Source organism: Dendronephthya gigantea, unplaced genomic scaffold, assembly GCF_004324835.1.
Source record: "Dendronephthya gigantea isolate DGI-Jeju-01 unplaced genomic scaffold, DenGig_1.0 000042F, whole genome shotgun sequence".
NCBI classification, from domain to species: Eukaryota; Metazoa; Cnidaria; class Anthozoa; order Malacalcyonacea; family Nephtheidae; genus Dendronephthya; species Dendronephthya gigantea.
The window spans coordinates 1219394-1247075 of NW_021163052.1; the positions used below are offsets into that span (position 1 = coordinate 1219394).

At 36.6% G+C, this 27682-nt stretch overlaps 5 protein-coding genes across 7 annotated transcripts; 3 read left to right on the plus strand and 2 right to left on the minus strand.

The window, feature by feature from the left end:
• Window positions 1-434: 434 nt before the first annotated feature.
• On the plus strand, window positions 435-2873 carry LOC114527000 (tyrosyl-DNA phosphodiesterase 2-like). Its single transcript, XM_028548558.1, has 5 exons — window positions 435-512; window positions 821-889; window positions 1241-1290; window positions 1478-1675; window positions 2093-2873. Exons 4-5 carry the CDS (start codon window positions 1620-1622, stop codon window positions 2694-2696), a joined length of 660 nt encoding a protein of 219 aa, XP_028404359.1. The 5' UTR covers window positions 435-512; window positions 821-889; window positions 1241-1290; window positions 1478-1619; the 3' UTR covers window positions 2697-2873.
• A 759-nt stretch (window positions 2874-3632) lies between these two features.
• LOC114526998 (tyrosyl-DNA phosphodiesterase 2-like) lies at window positions 3633-6182 on the plus strand. Of its 2 annotated transcripts, none has more exons than XM_028548556.1 (5): window positions 3633-3766; window positions 4277-4345; window positions 4558-4607; window positions 4779-4976; window positions 5429-6182. In XM_028548556.1, the coding sequence occupies exons 1-5, from the start codon at window positions 3647-3649 to the stop codon at window positions 6030-6032; spliced, it is 1041 nt and encodes a 346-aa protein (XP_028404357.1). In that variant the 5' UTR covers window positions 3633-3646; the 3' UTR covers window positions 6033-6182. The 2 variants fall into 2 exon arrangements, with proteins under 2 accessions (XP_028404357.1, XP_028404358.1); XM_028548557.1 differs by having other exon boundaries at window positions 3675-3974.
• Window positions 6183-6384: 202 nt separating this feature from the next.
• On the minus strand, window positions 6385-12813 carry LOC114526920 (interferon-inducible GTPase 1-like). Its single transcript, XM_028548464.1, has 5 exons — window positions 12499-12813; window positions 8963-9486; window positions 8623-8809; window positions 7755-8317; window positions 6385-7140 (listed from the first exon to the last, which is right to left on the minus strand). The coding sequence occupies exons 1-5, from the start codon at window positions 12675-12677 to the stop codon at window positions 6743-6745; spliced, it is 1851 nt and encodes a 616-aa protein (XP_028404265.1). The 5' UTR covers window positions 12678-12813; the 3' UTR covers window positions 6385-6742.
• Window positions 12814-13438: 625 nt separating this feature from the next.
• LOC114526955 (tyrosyl-DNA phosphodiesterase 2-like) lies at window positions 13439-15822 on the plus strand. 2 transcript variants are annotated; one of them, XM_028548502.1, is made up of 4 exons: window positions 13439-13523; window positions 14022-14069; window positions 14180-14341; window positions 14782-15822. In XM_028548502.1, exons 2-4 carry the CDS (start codon window positions 14035-14037, stop codon window positions 15383-15385), a joined length of 801 nt encoding a protein of 266 aa, XP_028404303.1. In that variant the 5' UTR covers window positions 13439-13523; window positions 14022-14034; the 3' UTR covers window positions 15386-15822. The 2 variants fall into 2 exon arrangements, with proteins under 2 accessions (XP_028404303.1, XP_028404302.1); XM_028548501.1 differs by having other exon boundaries at window positions 14026-14069.
• A 472-nt stretch (window positions 15823-16294) lies between these two features.
• Window positions 16295-22443, minus strand: LOC114526969 (interferon-inducible GTPase 1-like). Its single transcript, XM_028548519.1, has 5 exons — window positions 22277-22443; window positions 19986-20497; window positions 19346-19532; window positions 17958-18520; window positions 16295-17054 (listed from the first exon to the last, which is right to left on the minus strand). Exons 1-5 carry the CDS (start codon window positions 22429-22431, stop codon window positions 16654-16656), a joined length of 1818 nt encoding a protein of 605 aa, XP_028404320.1. The 5' UTR covers window positions 22432-22443; the 3' UTR covers window positions 16295-16653.
• Window positions 22444-27682: the final 5239 nt, after the last annotated feature.

Here is a 27682-nt window from a genome sequence, read left to right on the forward strand (position 1 = left end):
ATATAGTTTGGCAAATATATCTAGATTAATCCCACTGATCGGCGAAGATTTCTTACCGTTTTCAACAATATCAAAATATTCCACACCTGGCCGCCGCCATCTTGAAAATGGATATTTACATTTCCTACGTGTGGTTAACCCCCCGGGAATTCTACTCAATCCACCCCCCGGTACACAAAATCAAAACAATGGGAATCGATTTTCTATCTCGCATTTCAAATCGAAAAGACAATAAAATCTTGATCTTCATTGGAATTGGCATCGCGATACTCGTTGGCTTAAAAACCTACCAAAGCTTCTCGAACAAAGTAAGCATCTGATAAGTTTTTGTCACGTTTCTATAGCAATTTCAGTGCATATTCTGTACCTGTTGAGATAGCATTGTTCACAGTAAAAATATTTCACATGGCTGACTCCAACAGTAAAGACGAAGCTCTTATTTCAGTGGAATTTTATATATTGATCGTGAGTTGGCGAGGTATTATTTAGAGAGGACTCGATGGAGTTTGGAGGTAAAATGATGGGGACAAACGCTCCCAAGTTGACTGAATAGTCATTAATTATTTACATTTTGGTGATCTCTTGCACTAAGTACAGTTGACAAGCAGTAATTAGTATAGATGTCATCAACAACAAGCTCTAAAAATCTTGCTCAATAACTGGAATAACAGCAGATTATTTGTCTTTGTCAGAGGTTGAATATTGCGGCAGTTGCTTTAATAGTAATGCTTTAATAGTTTCTTATATAGTAATGCTTGTTAATTAGTTAATATGGCAGGTTGTTAATCAGCTGCCTTCAAGCTTAATTTCTATTCTCCAGGTTACAACTAATGAATATTATGCTGACACGGCAGACACAGCTGAAAAAAAGGCAACATCAGCCGATAAGGTTTGCCACATATTTAGCTCTTGAATTGAGTTTTTTTTCAATGGACGTTATTTAAGATCCACTGTTGCTCTAGCTAGCACATGTACTCTACTGGTATGCATATGAACTTTAATAAAAAGTCCACATTAAGCTTGTCTGTGATTATTATTATTATTATTTAAACATATTTAAACAGGATAACCTCTTCAGTTAAAAGTAACTGCTATCAATGAGGGTCCTGGTATTGCCAAATTGCCAATATTGCCTGGTACTGCCAAATTTATGTTTCTTTACAGTAGAGGTTAACATGTCTGGCATTTATCAAAATTGTTGATAAATCTTCTATCAATTCACCTCAATTATATATTATAGCCACCTCCCTATGACCAGGATAAAGGGAAAACAAGCAATTCTATTCACAGGTTTGTGAAAGTCAAGTAGCATAATGTACATTCAAATAAAGTAAACCCCACAATTGTTATCGACCCCCTGAAATCAACTACCTGCCTGAAATCTCCCCATATTAAGGTGGTCCAATGTTGTCAAACATTTTGTAGCAGCCATATTATGGGAAGGTCATTAAAAAAATACAAATTTCTCAACACACAGCCTAAGTAAATCAACTGGCACCTCAGATGGCTCAAATCTCAAACTTCTTTGCTGGAATCTTTATGGAGTGGACAGGAGAGACCTTGAAGAAAGAACAGCAGCCGTAGTTGAAAGCATCATTTCAAAGAAACCAGATGTTGTAATGCTGCAAGAAGTTGTTGCATATTCACTGAAAGTTCTTCAAGAAAACTGCAAAGGGTAACTAGGCATCAAATTTCAAATAGTAATGGCTTTATTAAAATGAGAGGTCACTTCTGGCAATCTCCATGCATTCGTTTTGATAAATAATGTTAATAAAACCATTGTCCAGTTTCATATCGCGGTGTGTGACGCGCGCATATTTTTACAATAGTGTTGTCAATCAATGCGCCCGCATTAGGTAGTGAACTCTATATAGAGACTGGAATGATTTTTTTCCGCCATATTTTTTGTCGATTTGAAGATCAGTCCCAGTCCCCATTTCTGTTTTTGTGCACGCGATCATTTTTGTCTGCGCTAGTCCTATTCTGTTTCAAGATTGTAGCCGATTATTGCTCCAGTTTCTGCTACTGGGTTCACTGTTTCGTCATCAACACACGAAATTGGTATAAATTGTGTCTCTGTTTTTTTCCGTAGGTACATAGTGTTGCCAGGCAACTATACATTTCCTTATTTCAATGCTATCTTAGTAAGAACAAGCACAGTTCTAACAAAAGCGTCTTCGCTCCAATCTGTTGGGTTCGAAACCAGCAAAATGGGCCGCTATTACTTGATTCTTCCAATCAAATTCGCCGAGGCGAAAATCATTGTGATGACGTCACATTTCGAAAGCCTTTCTGAGAATGGCGCCGAAAGAAAGAAGCAGTTCTCGGAAGTATTGGACTACATGAAACGGCAAAGCGAAAATTTTAACGTGCTTTTTGCCGGAGATACGAACCTTCGCGATGCCGAATTCAACGCCGTGGGCGGTTTATCCGGTGGGATCCTCGACGCATGGGAAAGTTGCGGTAGTGCACTGACCAGCAAGTACACATGGGACATGGTGGAAAATGATAACACGGGTAAGAAGTACCAGAAACCGCCAAAGTTTCGATTTGACCGAATTTTTGTTCGACCAGCCAAAGGGCCGAAAGCAATCAAGCCTATTTCGTTCACACTCGTTGGAAAAGAACGTTTAAAAGGTTGTAAGAGATTTGCCAGTGATCATTGGGGGGTATGGTCAGAGATTGGTATTCATTAAAAGGATACATTTTATTTTAATTTTCCCGAGAAAAAAATGCTTGTATGAAAACTAAAAAACGTTGGATATATATTACTTTACGATACATTTTATACCGCAATACTAATATTCCGTACTAATATATCACTAATATATTCCGTAATAAATTTATATATGATGGAAATAAATTAAATAAAAAAGTATTTTTTGGTAACTTTCAAGACAAGAAAATTTTGCCATGGTACTACGCTGTCGTTTTTGTTTGAGTTCTTGTCTATTTCGAAATGTTGGATTTAGAAAATCATGTCGGGTACAATGTTGCGCGATGAACATATGAGAATCCAGAAAAAGTCGTACACAAATGGCAGTTGGATAAATAAACACACAATTACACCTCAACCCCCTCATGCAATAATAATTAACGAATTGATTTACGCTTAGCATCAGATGTGGTATAACGACTGCCTAAAATAGACAGAACACTTCTTGACGTTACTTATTTTACCGGCTGCGAGGTCCAGTTAGAAAAATATTTTCCCGAGGTATCAAAAACGACTGAGACCGAGGGGAAATAATTTTCTATCCGGGCCGAGTAAAAGCTAAACTACCGATTCATTTCAAAACCTTAAGTGTGGCGATTGCACGGAAGCCTAGCCATAAAATGTTGACAATTTCAATGAAAGCTTATAATACATGAATGGCTAAAAATTAAAAATTACAGTACTCCATACGTTCTGAAACTATAATTCATTCATAAATATAACACACCTCAATCGTTAAATATAGTTTAGCAAAATTATCTAGATTGGTCCCACTGATCGGCAAAGATTTTCTACCATTTTCAACAATATCAAGATATTCCACACCTGGCCGCCGCCATCTTGAAAATTGATATCTACATTCTCTATGTGTGGTCACCCCCCGAGAATTCTATTCAACCATCTCCCCCCCCGTTACACAAAATCAAAACAATGGGAATCGATTTTCTTTCTCGCATTTCAAGTCGAAAAGACAATAAAATCTTGATCTTTATCGGAATTGGCATCGCAATACTCGTTGGCTTTAAAACCTACCAAAGCTTTTGGAACAAAGTAAGCATCTGATAAGTTTTTGTCACGTTTTTATGGCAATTTCAGTGCATATTCTGTACCTGTTGAGATAGCATTGTTCACATTGAAAATATTTCACATGGCTGACTCCAACAGTAAAGACGAAGCTCTTATTTCGCTCAGTGGAATTTTAAATATTGATCGTGAGTTGGCGAGGTATTATTTAGAGAGGACTCGATGGAGTTTGGAGGTAAAACGATGGGGACAAACGGTCCCTCATTAATTATTTACATTTTGGTGATCTCTTGCAGTGAGTACAGTTCACAAGCAGTATCTATGCAGTATTTAATCAGAATAGAGATCATCAAAAACAAGCTCTAAAAATCTTGCCCAGTAACTGGAATAACAGCAGATGATTTGTCTTTGTCAGAGGTTGAATATTGCTGCAGTTGCTTTAATAGTAATGCTTTAATAGTTGCTTTTATAGTAATGCTTGTTAATATATGGCAGGTTATTAATCAGCTGCCTTCAAGCCTAATTTCCATCCTCCAGGTTGCAATTAATGAATATTATGCTGACACGGCGGATACAACCGAAAAAAAGGCGACATTGACCGATAAGGTTTGCCATATATTTAGCTTTGGAATTTAGTATTTTTTGAATAGACGTTATTTCAGATCCACTGTTGCTCTAGCTAGTCTGAAAAGTCTGCATTAAGGTTGTCTGTGATTGCCAAATTTATGTTTCTTTACAGTAGAGGTCAACATGTCTGGCATGTATCAGAATTATTGATAAATCTTCTATCAATTCACCTCATTTATATATTATTATAGCCACCTCCTTATGACCAGAATAAAGAGGAAACAAGCAATTCTATTCACAGGTTTGTGAAAGTCAAGTAGCATAATATACATTCAAATAAAGTAAACCTCGCAATGGTTATCGACCCCCTGAAATCAACTACCCACCTGAAATCTCCCCATATTAAGGTGGTCCAATGTTGTCAAACATTATGGGAAGGTCATTAAAATAATACAAATTTCTCAACACACAGCCTAAGTACATCAACTGGCACTCCAGATGGCTCAAATCTCAAACTCCTTTGCTGGAATCTGGATGGATTGGACAGGAAAGACCTCGAAGAAAGAACAGCAGCCGTAGTTGAAAACATCCTTTTAAAGAAACCAGATGTTGTAATGCTGCAAGAAGTTGTTGCGTACTCCCTGAAGGTTTTTCAAGAAAACTGTGAAGGGTAATTAGGCATCAAATTTCAAATAGTAATGGCTTTATTAAGATTAGAGGTCACTTCTGACTTCTGGCAATCTCCATGTACTGTATTCGTTTTGATAAATCTTGATAAAACCATTGTCCAGTTTCATATTGCGGTCTGTGACGCGCGCATATTTTTACAATAGTGTTGTCAATCAATGCGCCCGCATTAGGTAGTGAACTCTATTGAGACTGGAACGATTTTTTCCGCCATATTTTTTGACGATTTGAAGATCAGTCCCAGTCCCGTCTTCTGTTTTTTTATTCTGCGCGATCATGAACCGTGAAGAAAAAGCGATAGAAATGGACTGGTGCTAGTCCTTTATTTCTGTTTCAAGATTGTAGCCGATTATTGCTCCAGTTTCTGCTACTGGGTTCACTGTTTCGTCATCAACAGACGAAATTTGTATAAATTGTCTCTGTTTTTTTCCGTAGGTACATAGTGTTGCCAGGCAACTATACATTTCCTTATTTCAATGCTATCTTGGTAAGAACAAGCACAGTTCTAACAAAAGCGTCTTCGCTCCAATCTGTTGGATTCGAAACCAGCAAAATGGGCCGCTATTACTTGATTCAACCAATCAAATTCGCTGAGGCGAAAATCATTGTGATGACGTCACATTTCGAAAGCCTTTCTGAGCATGGCGCCGAAAGAAAGAAGCAGTTCTCGGAAATATTGGACTACATGAAACGGCAAAGCGAAAATTTTAACGTGATCTTTGGCGGAGATACGAACCTTCGCGATGCCGAACTCAACGCCGTGGGCGGTTTATCCGGTGGGGTCCTCGACGCATGGGAAAGTTGCGGTAGTGCGCTGACCAGCAAGTACACATGGAACATGGCGGAAAATGATAACATGGATAAGAAGTACCAGAAACCGCCAAAGCTTCGATTTGACCGAATTTTTGTTCGACCAGCCAAAGGGCCGAAAGCAATCAAGCCTATTTCGTTCACACTCGTTGGAAAAGAACGTTTAAAAGGTTGTAAGAGATTTGCCAGTGATCATTGGGGGGTATGGTTAGAGTTTGGTATTCATTAGATGGATATATTTTATTTTATTTTTCCCGAGAAAAAAATGCTTGCATGAAAACTAAAAAACGTTAGATATATATTACTTTACGATATATTTTATACCGTAATACTAATATTCCGTACTAATATTTCACTAATATATTCCGTAATAATTTGATATGATGGAAATGAATAAAAAAGTATTTTTTGGTAACTTTGAAAACAAGAAAATTTTGCCATAGTACTACGTTGTCGTTTTTGTTTGAGTTCTTGTCTATTTCGGAATGTTGGATTTAGAAAATCATGTCGGGTACAATTTTGCGCGATGAACGTATGAGCGTCCAGAAAAAGTCATATACAAACGGCAGTTGGATAAATAAACACACAATCACACTTGAACCCCCTCGTATTTCACGGATTATATTCTTGTTTCGACTACTCCGTCTTACGTTAATCATACATGAAACATGCAATTATAATTAACCTATTGACTTACGCTATTACATTATTGGCTGACTTTGGAGTTTTGAACCCTTGTTGTTTTTTATGTGCTATATTTGTTCAAGTGTCAACAGTTCTTCATGTCTACGTACGTAAAGATAAAATGTTACTATCGATACCTATTATGAATGATAAAACAAAATGTTTATCATAAATTTAACTATAATATTATTGAATGTGACTGATCCTGGGAAAATCACCAAAGTCATGTAATTCCATGAATCATCGTATCAACGATCACTTTTCAGCCGTTTCGCGTAAAATCGCCTTTGCTGCACTTTCCATTTCCAGTAAAACCTGTTGCAAGAAAAGATCTACAAACCTAAACGGTTTCTTCGTTATTATAAATGGTTTGTGTATTCTTATATTGAACTCGTTAGAGTGATCAATTGACTTCATCCACTTCACCAAATCTCGGCCAGACCTCCCCACTCTTTCAATGTCAAACCTTTCCACTCTTTTCTGTAGTTCTTCTGACAACTTCTGGAATTCTTCGGAATCAATTTCAGGAAATCCAAGTTGTGATCGGTAGAAATTAACCCTTTTTTTTATCCGTTTCTTGTCAATGAAAAGGGAAAGTGGCCCGAAGCCAAGTTTGGTCATAATAGAGGCAACAGAAGCCATCCATCTCCTTTCTGCAAAATATAAGTGGAGGTTTATATAAGAAACAAAATATAGTATAAGAGTATGGCTGATCGCTGGTTGCCACACAGTAATGTTAAATCGCAATTTCGTGTTAAAGGCATGATGAAGAAAACATTTACCAAAAGAATGGATCCAGACCATTCTTCATTTAAACTGAGTAGAAAATATCATCGATGCAGCTAGAAAGAGCATCCCAAAAATTGATGAATTTGGAAATTTTGGTTACGAACTATGTCGAAAATGTAGAAAATACGGATAGTTCAAAATATCATTTGAAGTTTGAGAATTAAGTGTATTAGTCTATAATTAGAAGCAACAGAAGGTCGCTCGCAACGGTCTGCATGAAAGCCTAAAATGCAAAAACATTTCCGCTAACTACAACAGCGCGTAAGCGTGTAAACAATGGAGGTGATACGTTACATTAGGGAGCTTTAGTAGTGACTACGAGTACGAGACTCGTCATTCTCCCGCGTTGTTTGCTTACGCCATCAGCCAAAACTCGTAGTCGTTGGACTTTATTCCAGTACGTAGTCCGGCGTCCTCGTATTGTCACTGCTAAAGCTCCCTAATAATTAAAATCGATGGAAGACTAATGCATACATACCTCCGAGTACTTCAATCTTAGCGCGCAAGATTTCTTCAGAGCTAGCACGCAACGAAAGGATAAATGACTCTTTCATACTGGCCGTGAACTTATCGCAGATAGCAATCTTCAAACGATTAAAATCCCACTTATCTTGATGGCGGTTACTTATTAGGAAAATGTCCTCTTCGCTAGCGATTGTGCCTTGCAAGCTTTGTACACAATCTTTTCTCACTTTTTCCAGCGTCTGGTTTTCATCAAGGTTATTGTCCAAATTTTCATCGTTGATGGCGTTATCGATCTTGGAGCGAACAAAGAAATACGGCTTCTCCATTGATGTAACTTTTTCTGCAAACTGGCGGTGGAATTTTGTGAAACTCTCCGAGGCGATTATCAGAAAAGTGTCGAAGTGATTAATTTTCATTTCTTCACAGAACTTTCCGACTTTGGGATGCGTTAGAGTTCCAATACCAGGAAGATCCCAGAAGAGGATATTTGGGTTGGTTGGATGTTGATAGGATTTTGGCACTTTTGTTGTTTCTGTTGAACCAGACCTTGCTCCGAGGGGGTCACAGCTTCTCAATCTGGTGATTTGAAAAAATGCAATGTTAATCGTATATATATATATATTATATATATATATATATATATATATATATATATATATATATATATATATATATATATATATATATATAAGAGTGCTCAATACTGCAAGCAAATATATATATATATATATATATATATATATATATATATATATATATATATATATATATGCTTATTAATTATTAAACAATCAGAAATAAGATATAAAACTCTACTTAGCTGAAAATGCTGCTATGGTATGGCTTAGGCGTATTATTAGTAAGATAATATCAATTTTTACTCTCTTATAGCATTGATAAAGCTAGATTTTCCAGAACCAGAATTGCCTAGAATAGCGAGGTTGATTTTGACATCTTCCCATCGTTTCAGTCTTTCGTCCATCATGTGTTGAACACCCATAATTCCACTCTTCGCAAGTAATTTTTCAATTTCATTACCACTAGGTATAATTTTCTTTTCCTCTTTTTCTGAGAGAGTAATAAGGTAATAAATTAAAAGACTCAAACTATTCTATTTTGGCCAGTTGTTTAACATTTCGAGGAAAACCGACCGCGTAAATTAAAGTAGCTACCTATTGCCAAATGTTGGCAAAACATCAGAGATAAACTAACATATCGTACCTTTCACGAACTCTTTAAAATAATGCATGGCCAATAATTCTCCGACCTTCGGAATTTGGCTGAAACTTTCCTTTTTAGAATACGGTAGAATGTCGGCGATCGCTTTCGTTAGTTCGCAAAAATGATGCTTGTATTGTTGATGAACATCAATACGATACACTTTAGAACTAATATATTCCAGTTCCATGCGAGAGAACTCGTGCCAGATGGTTGCCTTTTCAGCATCGCCTTGCAAGCCAATTTGGACAAAAAAGATGGGCTTGTGGCGGCTTTTAACTTTCTTTGCGATTGACAAAAGCTGTTCATTGCATGAAGCAGAAACGAACAACAGAAAGACATCGTACATCTCGACCTTGGCATTTGTCAAGTAGGATTGGGAAGATATGACATTATCAATACTGGGTAGTATGCAAAAATGGACATTGTTATTTTCCGGTGGAAAGTAGGACAAAAATCGTTTTACTTCGGGCGTTGAATCTTCACGTTCCTCAGGTTTCGCCGCATTCTCGTCGTCTTCTTTTACACTTTAACGAAAAAAGACGGAGACTTTTAAAGAGTCGCCCTCGATAATAATTGAAATAGAAATTGGGCAAGCCTAAAAGATACATAAGTTTAAGTTATAGTCAAAAGTTTTTGTTCTACACATGAAATTTTTAGGTCGCTTTGATCAGAACTTTTGTAATGTGTATTACATAGGGAGTTTAGGATGTTGGCAACGAACTACCCACTACGGTTGAATTGCTTTTGTCCACTGCTTGCATATCAGTTATAAATACTTGTCAATTAAAACCCTATTCGCGGAAGCCTCGTGTTTCGTAAGTTTCAAACTCTTTCCAGCCTCTCCCTTAATTGTTATTGTTGTTAACAAAGCCATTCTCCACAAGTAACGTCGCGCGCGTAGCCTGTTTCGTTACTACATTCTTCATTCCGCTCTTACAACAGAACAATGCGGTTATTATGTCGTAGACAAGGTCGCTGGTGTGAAGTTTACCATTAGTAATATGCAAATTTTGTTTTCCCCATCCATTGAAAACAAAGTTTACCCTAGTCAGTATCCGTTGTTGTTTTTGTGTAATCTTAATTAATGCCAGTTTACACCTGCGATTTTCGCTGCGAATTTTTCCTCTTTTGATGGATTTGAATTAGTAATTAGTTATGAATGCTCGAATGCATAAGAGCTCTAATTAAAAAATCAGTAACTAATTCACTCTTTCACATCTATCAAAAGAAGAAAATCGCACACAATTTCCCAGCAAAAATTGCAAGTGTAAACGGACCTTTAAACTCCCTAAATATGTGTCAACAGCACGGTAAAATTTTACATGACTGTTGTGCTGCACAGACCAGGGACTGCGGAGCAGGGTGGGTCGCTGGGCTTTAGCCCCACCAATAATTTTCCCATACTGATTAGTCCTTAATTTCAAATATTTTTTAGTTCGCTCAAATTTACAAGCAATATTTTATAGAAATTTGCATTTTTTGCTTACTGCTTCAACGTATATTTTAATAACCAATTCAAAGAAATGAGTATTCTAATTTCCAACGATATCTGTCGTAATAAATCCGCCATGTTTACAAATGGATTGAAATTAGTTATGTTCAGTACATATGTTTGGCCAAAATAAAAAAAACAGAGACAATAATTTGATCGTTTCGCCCAACCACTACGACGTCATGGTCGTGAGAGGAGCCTCTTTGGTTGTTTGAATTGTTTAATGTTTGTATATGAGCGTCAAACATGCTGGAAACTTTACATAGGACAAGCATTTGACCATTAAAACAGCGTGGTTATCCATGTCAAAATATTTGACACCATAAACAAAGCATGCTTAGCTATATTGCTTAATGTTTGTTATAAGCGCCAAACATGCTGGAAACTTAGGACAGGCATTTGACCATTAAAACAGCGTGGTTATCCATGTCAAAATATTTGACATCATAACCAAAGCATGGTTATATTGTTTAATGTTTGTATATGAGCGTCAAACATGCTGGAAACTTTACACAGGACAAGCATTTGACCATTAAAACAGCGTGGTTATCCATGTCAAAATATTTGACATCATAACCAAAGCATGGTTATATTGTTTAATGTTTGTATATGAGCGTCAAACATGCTGGAAACTTTACACAGGACAAGCATTTGACCATTAAAACAGTGTGGTTATCCATGCCAAAATATTTGACATCATAACCAAAGCATGGTTAGCTATATTGTTTAATGTTTGTTATAAGCGCCAAACATGCTGGAAACTTAGGACAGGCATTTGACCATTAAAACAGCGTGGTTATCAATATCAAAATATTTGACATCATGACCAAAGCATGGTTATATTGCTTAATGTTTGTAGCTATATGAGCGTCAAACATACTGGAAACTTTACATATAGGACAGGCATTTGACCATTAAAGCAGCGTGGTTATCCATATCAAAATATTTGACATCATAACCAAGGCAAGGTTATATTGTTTACTGTTTGTATATGAGTACAAAACATGCTGGAAACTTTACATAGGCCCAGAATTAGACCATTTAACCAGCGTGGTTATCGATATCAAAATATTTGACATCATAACCAAGGCAAGGTTATATTGTTTACTGTTTGTATATGAGCACAAAACATGCTGGAAACTTTACATAGGCCCAGAATTAGACCAAATAACCTGCGTGGTTATCCATATCAAAATATTTGACATCATAACCAGAGCATGGTTATATTATTCACTGTTTGTATATGAGCACGAAACATGATGGAAAACTTTACATAGGACCTGAATTAGACCATTTAACCTGCGTGGTTACCCATATCAAAATATTTGACATCATAACCAAAGCATGGTTATATTGTTTAATGTTTGTATATGAGCACAAAACATGCTGGAAACTTTACATAGGACCTGAATTAGACCATTTAACCTGCGTGGTTATCCATTTCAAAATATTTGACATCATAACCAAAGCAGGGTTATATTGTTTAATGCTTGTATATTAGCGCCAAACATGCTGGAAACTTTACATAGTATCTATTATTTCCCAATAATCCTTAAATTGGGAGGCATATGCGGCGATTTCAGATACCTTTATTTCAAAATTTTTCCAGACTCTCCAAGCAGGAGCGCGGTTCCGAGCCCCAGCAATACGAAAAACGCTCCGCGTTCCCGGTAGACAAAACGCCTATACAGATACGAGAGCAGTAAAACGTCTATACAGACAATTCAGACTGTAGTTGGATACCACACACTTCAGTCGATTTAAGATTTCATACAAGTCGAATACATTCGGTTGTTAGAAATCACGGTTCAAAAACACCTACCGCCCGTACTAGATAAACTTATCAAATAAACTGTGGACATGCAGACCACAAAAGTGGTAATTAAATGTTTTACAACAAGCGCGTGAAAGATTTTTAAACGTGCTCAACCATTGCTTAATTAAATCGGTTGCCTTAATACGCGCCGAGCAATCAAAGACAACATTAGTTGCGGGTTCGTTAAAAGTTATACTATAATACTAAGTAATAGACTTTATTACATACTCTCTTATAGCGTTGACAAAACTAGATCTCCCACTTCCAATTTTTCCGACGATAGCTATGTGTAAGTCAACTTCAATGCGAACGTCTGGTGTCTCCGAGACCATATGCAAGTATAAATTTTCTTCAGTTGCCTCTTCTAATTCGATATCTTCCAATCCTGCAGTGTCCTTCGACGCCATTTTTACCCTCAATTCGTCGTAAATACACCAGTATTTTATTCGATCGTCTCGTTGCTATAAATATAATGGCTACACAATGTTGGTTCAAACGAGAGCTACACGCAATGCTTCCAAGAAGTTGCGGCATACGTTTGCGTGCACATGCACAAGAACGTAACACTGACTGTAACACGAGCACGGGCTAATTGCACCACAGGACGCTAAATATTTTGCATGACCTAAATTCATTTATCTTTATTTTATGGCGTGAGAAATATGATTATATTACAATGTCTAAGTTGGATTTAAATGGCTGATAATGGCTTTCTTAGGAGTTATCTCAATTGTTTCCTGGAATCCTTGTGAAGGTTTGTTTCCACTTAACGTCAAACTGAAAATGCAAATCTATCCATATTCCGTGCAGGTACGTAATTATAATGCTCATCTCCGGCATGTCTCGACAACGACACGAATACGATACGAATACGACACGAACTACCTTATCTAAAAGTAGACACGAGCGACCACTAATGACCACCATTGTGTGAACACAAATTATTTTTGCAAGACATACTACTTCTATAGATTTTTGTGGTTAAAATAAGAAAAATGTAATATCATTCTGGCCGGATATTGCACAAGAGTTTTAGTAAATGCGTATTAAAACGGCTTTGTATACGATTTGTGTATTTGAAATCGGATTATGTTTTGAAAAATTTATTCACACGTCACCGGAAGTTGCGTGTACACTTGCTTCTCACAAACAAACACGGACATGTTATGTTAGAAGGCAATCACCCTGCTGGGAATATATAGAAATATAAGTACAATTAAGTTTAATAAAAAAGGCCAAGTGAGCTAGCTCAGGTAAGTCAAAGTTCAATTCAGAGTTTGAGATAGCTTATGATATACATTCAAGTGATTCAACACTAAATTAGTCGCCGAAAACGATTGAATTGCATGGCATTGTCTATTGACTGTTGACTATTGTTATTAATTGATGTTGCTCCCAACTACATTTCCTGCTGCTGTATGTGCGATCTTGAATTGCAAAGAAATAGCTAAAAGTATATCACTATATCCGGTCACTTTTCAATCATTTCACACAACATTTTGTTGGCGCCTTTGTTTTCACACATTCCAGAAATTCCTAAGAATTTTCAGCGATGCCAATAGCTAATATTCTTTTAAAAAGCAATAGTTGTTGCTTTGAGGATGAGCAAAAACTATTTAACAATTAGTCGCCTAAAGCCTATATTCAGGGAGCCGAAGCCGAAAGCGAAGTAAATATAGGCTATAATCACTGAGCAACGATACGCAACACGAGTTCTGAACAATATTACTGAAATTTGTGTTGGTTTAAAGCTAGAATTCCAATATGCAAGACGAAGCAAGTCGTTCAAGCAACGAGAGGTAAAATTATATGAAGTATCTCACAACTGTGATTCACCACATTTTTGAACCGCAAACATTCAATATCGTTGCTACAATTGTAATTACTATACTGCATATCATTTATCTAGTTTTAAACTTCTGTCTTGGAACATCGATGGTCTTGATGATGAAAATCTTGTAGAACGAACCCAAGCAGTGGTTGCAGCCATTCTTTCAAAAGTCCCTGATGTTGTTCTTCTACAAGAAGTCGTGGAAATGTCTTTAGGAATTTTTCGAACGGAATGCGCTGGGTAAGTGAAACATAAGAGTCTAGCTCTGCAACCAAAATTATACCAAACAGAAATTACAGAATGATATTGTGTATATTTTTAGCGATTATTGTAAATGTAGATAAATTATTGTTTTAGATAACACGGAACTTTGAATACCAGCGGCCAGTTGTATATAAAAGACTAGTTAATGTTTAACTGTAGTTAAGGGCAGGAGTGGCCAATCAGAGTTGTGTATTTCTGAGTTAACTAGGATTTAACTATGCAACGTGTAGTTAAATCATTTTATATAACCGGCCCCAGGCAACTTAAAGGCCACCGTGTTTTTAAATAAGTTTAAATAATAATACTAATAATACATATATAAACAATAATAATAATAGCATTGAGCTGCCAAAAGCAAATGCAAATATGAAGTAAACAGGGAATCAATATTTGAGTTAAATAAATATTGCCTTCAGGTATGCTGTTTTGGCTGGTCGTCAATCTGGTTACTTTAATGCCATTCTTGTACGATCAAGCACCGTCAATGTTGAAGAATCCCAACTTGAGTCCTTTGTGTTCGAATGTAGCGAAAAGGATAGACACTTCCTTGCATATCCAGTGAAATTTAAGGAAGCGCATATCACTCTGGTGACATCACATTTGGAAAGTATGAACAAAAAATCAGAGGAACGAAAAAAACAGTTTAAAGAAATTCTATTGTATATGAGAAGACGACCTAGTCGCGCCAACGTCGTATTTGGCGGCGATACAAATTTGCGGGACAAAGAAGTCGCCGACGTTCAGGGCTTGCCAGAGGAGGTGTTCGACGTGTGGGAATACTGTGGTTCCTCTCAGGATGCGGAGTTCACGTGGGACATGAGCGAAAACGACAACATAGATATGAATGGAGGTACGCCAAAGCTTAGATTTGATCGGATCTTCTTACGATCTGCGAAAAACGGCGAGGTTAAACTTAATCCAAGCTCATTTACCCTGATTGGAAAAGAGAGGTTGCAATGTGGTAGATTCCCAAGCGATCATTGGGGAATATGGCTGGAATTCAGCGTGGAAAATGTTTAGCGTAAACTCCCAGCTGAAAAAAAACTTACTTCTTTTAGTTAATATTCACGAAGGACAAACTGATCATCATAGCCTTCGATATCAACAAATGTTTTGCTTTATTAGTTTATTTTACAGCGCGATGTAACATAATTTTTAATTAAACATAAATTGTCAGTATCAGTCATAAGAACTAAAAGCTTTATACACTTTTTATTAAACAAAATTTAATGGCAAGCATGGAATGATTCCTTAGTTTTGTGTTGTTGTAAAGTTATCATCACTACATGCAATCTGGGAAGTTCATTCATGTTTTTCTGAGTTAACTAGGATTAAACTATGCAAGATCTAGTTAAAGAGTTTTATACAACACCGACCCAGGACCAAACGATAAGCCATGTCAAAGTTTGAGAATCCTCTTCCATTGAAAACTACACTATTTACAAATAGAAATAGTTAAGCTCTGTTGTTCAATAAATACGCAATTTTGTTTTCCACCTAAGCTAAACACAAATTCTTAACGATACATTTGCGTGGTTAAATTATAGTTGACTTCAAAATAGCCGATTCTGATTGACCAACTGTAGTCAGGATTTAACTACCGTTTCATACAAGCGTGTCTACTAGTTGTAATAGACACTGCATTTGCGAACTAGTGAGAGGCCACCCGCAAGGGGTATGGTATGGGGGGTAGGGAGTAGAGGCGTTCGGTCGTATTATTTTTTTGCAGTCAGACTCAGCAATGGCGACAAAAACATAAACAATCAAAACCTGTACTGGTTAATTTACTTCATGATAATTATTTGGTCCATATATTTTAAAATGGTTGAGAAATTCCGGCCTAAGAATTTTTTTAAGAAGCAATACCAGATTATATAGTTAATGCTACTATATTAGTATATTAATGCTACATATTTTTATAAAGGATATCGGAAAGTCGGAAAAATGTTGTGAAAGCGCAAAGGGTAATCTAATAAAATTTCAAAATTTTTATTCTCTTTGTTACATTTGCACTGTGCATTGCGTAATTTGCTGTTACCAGCATGTGGCAAACGTCACTTCTGGTGATATGAAGCTATACATGCATGCGACAGTTAACGTTTTCCTGCAGTATCACTGAGGTATTATTGGCTCTATTTTTTAAAGAAAGTCAAAATATGTTATCGTCGATGAGTAAGTTAGCTGTAACTAATTCGGTCGAAAACTAAAAAAGATATATCAACATATCACATACTGATAGTGGCATGCTCTTTAGAGTTTAGTGTGTATAACAGTTATTGTTTCCACGATCAGTTTGCTGTCCCATGGTCTATAATCGCTTTTGCTGTACCTTCCATTTCATCTAAGACCTGATCCAAAAAGAGCTCAACAAACTTGAATGGCTTCTTCGTTAATATAAGCGGTCCGCATATTTTTATATTATAGTTGTTACTGCTGTCGAAGAGCCTCATCCACTCCAAGAAATCTTGGCCAGAACCCTCCTTCACTTTTTCCAGGTCAAACCTCTGTACTCTTGCTTGCAATTCTTCGGGCAATTTCTGGTATTCCTCGGAGTCAGTCTCGGGAAATCCGAGTTGCAATCGATAGAAATGGATTTTTTTCATAATCCGTTTCTTATCAATGGAAAGGGAAAATGGCCCGAGGCTTAGTTTTGTCATAACAGATGCAAATGAAGCCAAAAATCTCCTTTCTGCAACGAAATAGAGAACGAAATAAATTACTGTTCAAATCTACACCAGCTCGGATGGTCGCAGATAACAGGCTGATCGCTGATAGTGGTTGCAGTGTGCTGCAGAATTGCTATAAATTTGCATAAAGGTGGTTTTACACTATACAACTTTTCTTGCTGATAATATACATAAAAAATTCTCAATTCTGATTGGTTTAGAGCAGTGCAATTTTTAGGAAATCCCAGTGCCAAAAAAAATCCCAGAGCTGAATTTTTTTAAGACGTTTTTAAAAATGCTCCTGAGTGTTGTTGTGATCATTCTTGTGTCTTTATATAAATTAAATATTTTATGTAAAAACATAGTTCTATTTTGACACGATTTGAAAACAGCATGTGTGATACGACTGCGCATGGATTTTGTTAATTGATAAAATTATTTATCACGCAATTATGTAGCAGGTAATAGCATAGATTCTCGTGCAATTTGGAAAAACATGCACTCGTGAGTTTTTCAAAGACTCACTCGTGCATGTGAAAAACTCATTCGTGCATGTCCTTTCAAAATGGCACCGAAAACCACGTTATTACCTATACAACTTGCAATGCAATTCTAGTCCTGGGGCATCTAGAATTGTCAAATACGAACATCGTTTATTTGAAACAAAGAAAACACGATTACAGTAATAATATTTGGCTAATTTATTCAGTAATCTGGCAACCCTGAACATATGTCAACACAGGATTGACCGCGTCTCACCCAACGACGCCGAGAAAATGCTTTTAACAAGCTTCGACACTATAACACTAGATAAAAATTGCTTGTGGTTAAATTTTGAGGATTTCCTCATTTAGTTAGAAAAAACTTGTCAACATTCAAAGGCAATGAGAAAAAAAGGGCAGGAAAGTAACAAATGCAACACATACCTTTCAGGACTTCAATCTTCGCGCATAAAATATTTACAGAGCAGGCTTGCAAGGAAAGGATTAAAGACTCTCTCATACTCGAAGGTAATCTATCGAATATAGCTTTCCTCAAATCATCAAAATCCCACTTGTTTGGATGATGGTTACTAATTAGGAAAATGTCCTCTTTTTTAATATTTTTGACGTTTTCGACACAATCTTCCCTTACGTTCTTCATCACTTTCTTTTCCTCGAACGTTTCTGGATAATCATGCCTTTCTCCTTCGATGGCCTGATCGATCTTGGAACGGATGAAAAAGAACGGCTTGCCCATTGCTGTCACTTTCTCGGCAAATTGGCGATGGGATTCTGTAAAGCTCTCTGAGGCGATTATCAGAAAAGTATCGTAGATTTCAATTTTTATTTCTTCACAAAACTTTATGAATTCGGGATGACTTGGTGTTCCAATGCCAGGCAGATCCCAGAAGAGGATATTTGCGTTCGTTGGATGTTGATAGGATAATGGCACCTTTGTGGTTTCTGTTGGACCAGTTTTGGCTCCGAGTGGATCAGAGCTTTTCAATCTGGCGATTTAAAAAAAATGCAAAAATGTTTACCAGAACACCAGTTATTTAAGGGTTAGGGATTGCTGCGAGTGTTTTCTTCACGAATAAACGCACGCGCCGACTATAAAATGAACGAGAAATTTCAATATTGAAATTTCGAGCTCATGTTGTATGGTCGCCAAGTGCGTTTATTTGTAAACAAAACACGAACATAAAGTCTCTAACACTTTTAATATACAATCTGAGTTCATTGATTGCTGCATTGAAGATCCAAGCTTCCCTGCAGGCTGTCATTTTTAAACAAACCACGATTTTCATGGGTTATTGCGAATAAACTATGTTTCCCATGATCTGTCGCCAGGCAACAAGAGAGCACGTGATTGATTTTGACCAAACGCGTGAGTAGATTTAGGCCAGTGCACGAAGATTGCATATTAATTAGCATTATAAACAAACCGTAGGCCATATCATAAAGAATAAATCTATACTGAGAGATATCGATGTAACCCGAATGACCACTTCCAAAGTATTTCACAAAACATAAAGAAAAAATCATATAAACGGGTCGTATCATTTTATGCTATGAAGATTTGTCTAAAATATACGTCAGCTTTTGATTGTCTCAGCTAATACGAAATTGTTTCATATGCTATGTCGCAAAGCGGAAATATATGTAAAATTTGTTCCAAGTTCCGTCAAATACTCACGTCGCGATTGTGTTGCTATAAAAAACTTCGTATTGCTCTAGTATACTCTATGTATGATCTCTGAATAGTATATGCATAAGGCAATTTTTATTACAGATAGAAAATTAATATTGTAGGAATTTTAGGACAAATTTACCCTCTTATTGCATTAATAAAGCTTGATTTTCCGGCTCCAGAATTTCCAAGAGTGGCGAGGTTGATTTCGACGTCTTTCCATCGCTGTAATCTTTCGTTCATCATATTTTGCATTCCCATGATTCCACTGCTGGCAAGTAACTGTTTAATTTCGTCACGACTAGGCATAATTTTCTTCGCATTTTTTTCTAAGAAAGTTACAACGTAACAAATTCAATCATTTTCCAAAGATAACGTAGATCAAAATCATCGTTTCAAAAATATTGGCAATACGCCAGTGATAAACCATCTTAACTGGAATGAAAGTATACAGGGTGTCCCAAAAAAAACGCAATTGGCAATTAAAACTTTGTGTTTTGACATAGGTCTCAGCAAGGAAAGCTCTTTCGGCTACAGTTAACAGCACCATGTTATATATGATTGAAGTTTTGCCAAACAGTTTGGTAGTATTAAAAACGAACATGAATTTGTAGTTGGTTTCTGGACACACATGGGACATAAAAAAATGTTCCTTTATGATGCATCTTAAAATCACCGGTTATGCAGGTCGGAAATCTATTTTGTAAATAGATTTCTCGCCTGAAATACTTAAGAAACGTATATCGTTTAGAAGACAAATGAGCAGGCTGTAAATGTCATACCTTTCACGAACTTGTTAAAATGATGCATGGCGAATAATTCCTGGATTTTCGGTATTTGGCTGAAACACTCCTTTTTGCCAGAAGGCAAAACATTGACAATCGCTTTCATTAGTTTGTAAAAATCATACTCTTCTTGTTGGTGAATATCAACGCGATGTAGTTTAGAAGAACTAATGTCTTCTAGCATCAGGATGTAAGAAAACTCGTACCAGAGGGTGTCCCTTTCTGTGATTCGAACAAAAAAGACGGGCTTGTTGCGGTTTTTAATTTTCTTCGCAAGTTTCAAAAGATGTTCATTGCATGAAATAGAAGTGAAGAAGAGAAAGACATCGTAATCCGGAACCCTGACATATTCGAAGAAATTTGGGGAACATGTCTCATCATCAATACTGGGTAGTATCCAGAAACGGATATTTTCATTTCTTGGTGGAGAGTAAGGCAGAAATTTTTTTACTTCGGAATCTGCACGTTTTTCTTCAGGTCTTGCCGCATTCTCGTCATCTTCTTTTACTCTTAAAAAAATGATAAAGACCTTTATTAGTCATCGTCGCTATAATCATTAGAAAAGTAAAAAATTTACCCCCAAAAACGTAAGCTCAAAAATGCAAAATATCTACTCATATGCTATTTATGTAGATATATTTTTTGTTTAAATATAAAAAAAATATTTTATTTAAATAAATATTAAATAAATATTATACATCTCCAACTACGGGGACATCTCAGAACTATCCCGAATACGTGTAATTTCAACACAATTTGATATAAATTCAATGAATTAGCTTTAGATAAGAAACGTTGGTCGGAACGGCAGAAAAATAATTTCCTTGGTTCAAGAATTTACATTCAGACTGACGGTGTCCAGTGGACACACTGTAATCGTGTATGCAGTAGTGTCCTAAACAGGGGATACTTCGCATCTGTTTTTCCCAATAATTGTTTTTGGAAAGCACCTCAACAAAACTTTTGAAAGTTATCAACTGATGGCATGAGTTTGTCCCAACCAAATACAAAATGTGTTTGGGACATAAATAAAATTATTTTTATGTTTTGTATTCGCTTAAGATGACACGGCACGGGCCATCACTCAATTCTACAACAACTTTATTTGTGAATGACTGTACAGAACGATGTAGGCAAGGAAAGTATCGAAATATTTTAAGACTACTCACTACTAAGTAAAGTTAATGTTGAACTGTCTCACACTAAAATATATTGCAAATTTACTATAATATATGGCAAAGTCTCAAGCCTCGGACTTGGGTAAAATGCACATGTTCTTCAAAATATTGATACCGATATTAAACCAATGACTACATTGAATTATTTATAAATTATTCCAACTCTGGATGTCGTTTTGTCCGTCATTTCATCCGAAAAAATAACCTTTTAGTTACATATTTTGTCATTTTTGTGTTCCGCGATTGTGTCAAAGGTCATCTCAGCGCTCAAGTGGTTGTACTTTAACCCGTTCTCAATGGCGCAAATTTAGAGTTACCAAAAAACTTATGGCTTCATTCTAGAGGCCATGAGTTACACTCTAATTGGAAAATAGAACAAGTTTCCAAAAAAATATGTATCATGCTGGATTTATCGCGTTTGAAAATTGCTTAATTCGGGTGTCAGGAAAGCGGAAGTATTTCCCTACCTGTAATGTGATATATTTGGTTTGGCGAACAATGCTGTGTTTCCCCGTCACATTGCGCTGAAGCGCAGCCCTATTTTAAGACCTATTTTCTTGGTCGGAGAGCCTCTCCGCAAAGACAAGCTCCCCCCAGCCTCAATATTCGTTCAATCGATAATAAAATTATTTTTCGTTGATAATCAACCCATAATTTTCGATTTTTTTTATTTTGCATGACTTTGGTTGATTTTAACGCAATGATGCGGAAGCAGTATGCAGAAGTTTATGCAGAAGCAAACATATTGTACGTTTGTATAAGTGCTGTATTAATGATATGAATCTTCTATGATGCTCCGCAATGACACTATACATGGCTTGGGTTGATTGAATAAACTGAATAAACACTTTACACGAATTCTGTGTTGGCTATAACTATAAGAAATAATGATGCCAAAACGAAAGTAGCAAGATTTAAGTTGTATCATACACGAAGCGCGTAAGATTGTACATTTTTACTGCTGAGCCAATGTTTGAGCTACGAAATCGAAAAACCTTTGTCAAGCTGGGCGGCTATTCAATGAAAGCAATACTAAATAACAACTATCATTGGATACAAGTTGCGTAAATTAAAAGCAATGCTAATTAAGTAGTAGACCTTGTCACATACCCAGTTATAGCATTAACAAAACTAGGTCGACCACTTCCAATTTGTCCGACAAGAGCTATGTTTACAATAACACCGTCTTGCGCCTCTGAGACCACATGCAAATAATCGTTTGCTTCAAGTTTGATTTCTTTCAATGCAATGTTCTTTGACGCCATATTCGCCGTCAATAGATCATTATGAAGCCACACGCATGAGGGACTCATGTGTGTGACGTCATAATACAAGCGGTGTATTTGTTGAAAGTACACACGTAATTTGATCGCCTTGTTCCTTAAAGGACTGCAATATTTTGGTTTCCAACAGATTGCTACACACGCGCTTCGCCTGTACACAGACCGTCGCGCACTGCGCGAACGCAGTCTTAAATTGCCGTCGGTGTTTCGTTTTTTTGTTTTTTTTTGTGTTTTTTACGTTTTCGACCCGGTCTACCTGGCCGCGCAGGCCAACTAAGATACTCGTATTTTGAAATCGTTTGAATTCGTATCGAAATATTTTCGTGCTAAACGCACTTCAAATAGTAATCTAAGCCTAGTAACCCCCCCAAAAGAAATATTCTACTGAAACAAAAAATTGAAAAAGTTTGTTGTCGCCGGGATTCGAACTCGGGTCGTGCGAACCAAAAGCAGGAAACTACATGCACGATACACGTCATATAAAATAACACGTACACGAGTCGATGTGCATGGCTGATAGCGCAGGAAATCTAGACGTCTTTCGTTCGAGAAAATACGTACAGGTAATCATAATGCCTGGATTCTTGTCTTGTTTAATATGCTCACTCTGCATTAACACCAGCACACACTGATCATGGTAAACCTACACTAAAACGGGTTTACAGACAACGATCACATGAATCATGAAAGCCTTGTATGCCATGAAAGCCTTGTATGCTATGTAAACCTTGTATGCCATTCTATGCCATTTTTCAATCAAACCGCACTTTCCTTTCAAGGGTAAAAGCGGCCAGACCGATCCTATTGAATTTCAGTACAAACTGATTCCCAGAGTACATGATTCCAAACTCAGCCTTATTCACGTATATCGTTAGCTACATATGCCTAGCACCAATAATGCAGTTTTACCCCTATATTCTGTACGAAGTGCTCTATTTACTAGAAAACCTAAGAAACAAACATTTTTCTAAAGGAATAAATATTGACAGGAAATGGGGCACAGTTGCATGCAACGATTGGCGCGACGCAGTAACCGCCAGAATTGGTGTCTTGTTGATTTTATTTTGTTTTCCCGGAGAATGGAATGCTTTATGAAAACTGTGAAGCAATGGATGTTTATTGTTTTACAAGATGTTTTATGCAAATATTACTCTTTTTAATTACCGAATTAGTTATTTTCTGGCTACAATCTTGGCTATAAAGGTTAAGGGACGGCGAACGCTGTCACTTTATATTATAAACAGTTTGCTACATTTCTTCAAAAAAACGTAGCAAGAGTACTACTGTGTTGTCGTATCGCGGATTACAATTTTCTTACTAAGACAAATAATCTCCTTATATTATATAGTGGAATCCCTGTGAATACTACTTATACTAGTTCTGGTGATTCATTAAACGGAAGCCAAGTCCGTTCTGCGCATCGGTTCTACTCATAACAATAGGGGGCCCTCTCTAAACCACATGTGGGATCATTTTGCATCCGCTCCGAATAAAATCGCATTCGCTGTTTTTTCCATTTTTTCCAGGACCAGATTCAAAAAGAGATTTACAAAATTGTGCGGTTGGTTAGTTCTTATAAATGGTCCGTAGATTCGAATATTGTACTCGTTAGTGTCATCAAACGACTTTATCCATTCCGCCATGTTTTGATCAGGCTTAAGATGGAATTTCTCCACTTCTTTCTGTAGATCTTCAGACAACTCCTTAAATTCCGAAGAGCCTATCTCAGGGAAACGCAGTTGTGAACAATAGAACTTTACCCTTTTCTTTATCCGCTTTGCATCGAAGGTAAAAGAAAGAGGACCCAGGGTAGTTTTTATCAAAACAGATGTAATTGCCACCATCCATGTCCTCTCTGTGAATAAAAGTTCAGATAATGAAGAAAAACAGAGATAATAAAAATTTTAAAGGTTTCAATTAAAAAAACTCGCCGGGAGAGTAACAAATGCTACACCTACTTTTAAGGGTTTGAATCTTATCTTTTAAAATTTCGCCAGTGTCCGGGCGAAGAGAAAAAATAAACGAATCTTTCAAATCGGACGGTAACTTATCGAAGATAGCTTTAGTCAAGCGATGAAAATCCCACTTGTTTGGATAGTGGTTACTTATTAGGAAATATTCTCTTCGCTAAATTTTGTGCCCTTCAGACCTTCGACACAATCTTTCCTGACTTTTTCCATTGCCTTCTCTTCATCGAAGTTATCCCCATAATCATGTTTCTCTCCTTCGATGGCTTGATCGAACATGGAACGGACAAAGAAGAATGGCTTGCCCATTGATGTTACAATCTCTGCAAACTGGCGATGAAATTCTGTGAACCTCTTCGAGGCGATTATCAAAAAAGTATCAAAGGCTTCAATTGCCATTTCTTCACAGAACTTTGCGACTTCCGGATGACTTGGCGTTCCAACTCCAGGAAGATCCCAAAAACGGATATTCGGGTTCGTTGGATGTTCGTAGGGTGATGGCACTTTTGTGGTTTCCGTTAAACCGGTTTTTGCACCAAGGCGATCAGAGCTTTTCAATCTGGTGATTTGAAATAAAATGCAATGTTTACCAGTACTTACTAATAAAAAAATACGAATAAACATAAAACTAAGCCGGTTTTGAATATCCTTGTTCTATACTATAAAGTGTGAAAGTAAATGTGAAAGTTAAAGTGAAAGTACACGAAAACTAATTCAATTTTGTTGAACATGCAATTACTATCCAGACACTGCTAAACGATAAATTAAGACATTCTCTGCATGTCGCTTACAACTTGTGATTCTAGCTTGACATATACGCGAAGGAGATGAATGATACATTAATTAATTACATATACGGTGGGGGTCAAAAGTCAGAGTCCAATCGATAATTTTTCTTATATTACGATAATTTACAATAAATGATATCTTGTGAGTTGGAGATTGGATATGTTGATCTGAACTTGCGTATTTTATGTTAGTAATGCCTTCCATAGATTTCTCGTTAATTCTCATGGTATTTAAGTTAAATAAGATATGCGTAGTATTCTTTTTGTTGACTAAAGATGGCAAAGAGAGGGCCAGCAATGATGAGGTTGTATGTGTCGAACGAAAAGTTAGAAACGTTTTTTGAATCAGGTTCGTATTCAATTATAAATGAACTCTGCGACACCAAGGGCTACTCCTGAAAAGGAAGATGGACAGAAAGTAGAAGGAAAACCAGTGGACCGCCCATAATTAATCCTTAAATTTTGTTTGGAAATGTCGTAACACGCCAAAATATAAAATCAAATTTCTATAATTATTAATTTTTACATACCCTCTAATGGCATTGATAAAGCTTGATTTTCCGGCACCAGAATCCCCAAGAATGGCGAGGTTGATTTCGGATTTTTTCCATTGTTTCAGGCTTTCCTTCATCACGAGTCGCATTCCCATGATTCCTCTGCTCTTGATTGATTCCTCCAGATCGGAACGACTAAGAAAACCTTCCTTTGCCTTTACTGCCTGTTCTAATTAATTATTAATGAGGTAAAAAATCAGTAACTCTGCACATGACATCATCTCGGGAGTAAATTAACGTAGCACAAATTTTCCAAAATACAGAATTTTAGGAAAATAAATTATATACAGAAATTTTACTAGTAAGCTCAGGTAATTGTTTTCATAAGCCGTGCGAACCTTCAGCAACTATTTTTTTAAGCATTGGGGGGAACTCTTATATGGGTAATAACATCAGTGAAATGGATCTATTTCAAAATTTGAAAGAAAATATCGTATATGTGTACCTTCCACGAAATTTTTAAAAACGTTTAAGGCGACTAATTCCCAAACGATTGGAATTTGTTCGAAACACTCCTTTTTACGAGAAGGCAAAACGTCCACAATCGCCATTGAAAGCTTGTAAAATTCATGCTCATTTAGTTGACAGCTATCAATACGATACACTTTCAAAGAGCCTGTTTCTTTCAACTTGAGCTTGTGCCAAGGAACATTTGCCTCTTGCGAAATTTGAACAAAAAAGACGGGCTTGCTGCGGTTTTTAATTTCCTTTGCGAGTTTCAAAAGTTGTTCATTGCACGAAACAGAAACGAAGAAAAGAAATACGTCGTACATATCAAACTTGAGAGATTCGAAGTAGGAATCGGAATAAAATATTTCATCAATACTCGGTAAGATCCAAAAACGGATATTTTGTTTTTCAGGCGGAGAGTAGCAACTAAACTGTTTGATTTTGGACGTTGGATCTGAACGTTCTCCAGGTTTTGCCGCATTCTCGTCATCTTCTTTTACTCTTTAAAAAAAACGATAGAAACCGTCAAACAATCATCGTCTGCCAATCATCAAAATAGTGAAAACACATCACGCTTATAGGATAATATTAGATGTATAGTATATTTGCGAAAATTCAATAAGAAAAGAGAAAGGAGGCGTTGACAATTCTAATATGTTACAAAAGTTATAAAGTAAAAATTCTGATTTATTCATATTTATTCCCTAACCATAACCCTAACCCATTGCTACTCTGAGTTTCACGCTAGATGCGATCCTTCAGGCAATTGACAGATGCAGGTCTATTATTACACTGTATAGATTGATCATGTCCGTTTAGCAGTCCAGCCATTGCATGCATGGCATTCAGAACGGTTACGGCAATTGCACGTGTGGTTAGTATATGATGGTTGGTGTTGGTCGGCTGGTTTCTGTTGGCGCTGTCTGTGTTGTTTGATTGCGGTTGTGCGTTGGGTTGTTAAAAACTCATTTATTACTCGCTCTATCCTTTTGTGATATTGAGCGCTCTTATAAGTTATGTCAGTGCTGAGTAACACACATTAGAAGTATATGACATTAGAAGTATATAAAAGCAATGCTAGCTAAGTAATAGATTTTGTTACATACCCTGTTATAGCGTTAACAAAGCTAGATCTGCCACTTCCAATCGCCCCGACTATAGCTATGTTTACTTCAACACCATAGTTTGTCTCTGGATACACACTCAAATAATTTTCTCCGTCTGCTTCTTGTAATACGATTTCTTCTAGTTCTTGTAATACGATTTCTTCTAGTTCGTTTTTGGATGCCATATTTGCTGCTTAACTACACTGGAATGTTTACCTTTGTCTATTGCACGACTTGAATCCGCAATTGGATCCAAGAATAGATTATATACACACAATGTCTTATTTCCTTAATATTTATTGCGAAATATTTTCGTTTGATGCGTGACGCGTCGTCATTAGGTAAAAAAATTAATAATGATCTATGTA

Coding starts and splice junctions, on each gene's coding strand:
- LOC114527000 (XM_028548558.1), top strand. CDS start 1,620: ATGCTGCAAGAAGTTGTTGCATATTCACTGAAAGTTCTTCAAGAAAAC. Junction 1,676..2,092: donor CTTCAAGAAAACTGCAAAGG/GTAACTAGGCAT, acceptor TTTTTTCCGTAG/GTACATAGTGTTGCCAGGCA.
- LOC114526998 (XM_028548556.1), top strand. CDS start 3,647: ATGGGAATCGATTTTCTTTCTCGCATTTCAAGTCGAAAAGACAATAAA. Junction 4,608..4,778: donor ACAAGCAATTCTATTCACAG/GTTTGTGAAAGT, acceptor CTCAACACACAG/CCTAAGTACATCAACTGGCA. Junction 4,977..5,428: donor TTTCAAGAAAACTGTGAAGG/GTAATTAGGCAT, acceptor TTTTTTCCGTAG/GTACATAGTGTTGCCAGGCA.
- LOC114526920 (XM_028548464.1), bottom strand. CDS start 12,677: ATGGCGTCGAAGGACACTGCAGGATTGGAAGATATCGAATTAGAAGAG. Junction 9,487..12,498: donor TTTGTCAACGCTATAAGAGA/GTATGTAATAAA, acceptor TTTTCGTTAAAG/TGTAAAAGAAGACGACGAGA. Junction 8,318..8,622: donor TTTATCAATGCTATAAGAGA/GTAAAAATTGAT, acceptor TCAAATCACCAG/ATTGAGAAGCTGTGACCCCC.
- LOC114526955 (XM_028548502.1), top strand. CDS start 14,035: ATGCAAGACGAAGCAAGTCGTTCAAGCAACGAGAG. Junction 14,070..14,179: donor AGTCGTTCAAGCAACGAGAG/GTAAAATTATAT, acceptor TCATTTATCTAG/TTTTAAACTTCTGTCTTGGA. Junction 14,342..14,781: donor TTTCGAACGGAATGCGCTGG/GTAAGTGAAACA, acceptor TATTGCCTTCAG/GTATGCTGTTTTGGCTGGTC.
- LOC114526969 (XM_028548519.1), bottom strand. CDS start 22,431: ATGGCGTCAAAGAACATTGCATTGAAAGAAATCAAACTTGAAGCAAAC. Junction 19,533..19,985: donor TTTTAACAAGTTCGTGAAAG/GTATGACATTTA, acceptor TAACTTTCTTAG/AAAAAAATGCGAAGAAAATT. Junction 17,055..17,957: donor GAAGATTGAAGTCCTGAAAG/GTATGTGTTGCA, acceptor ATTTCGTTGCAG/AAAGGAGATTTTTGGCTTCA.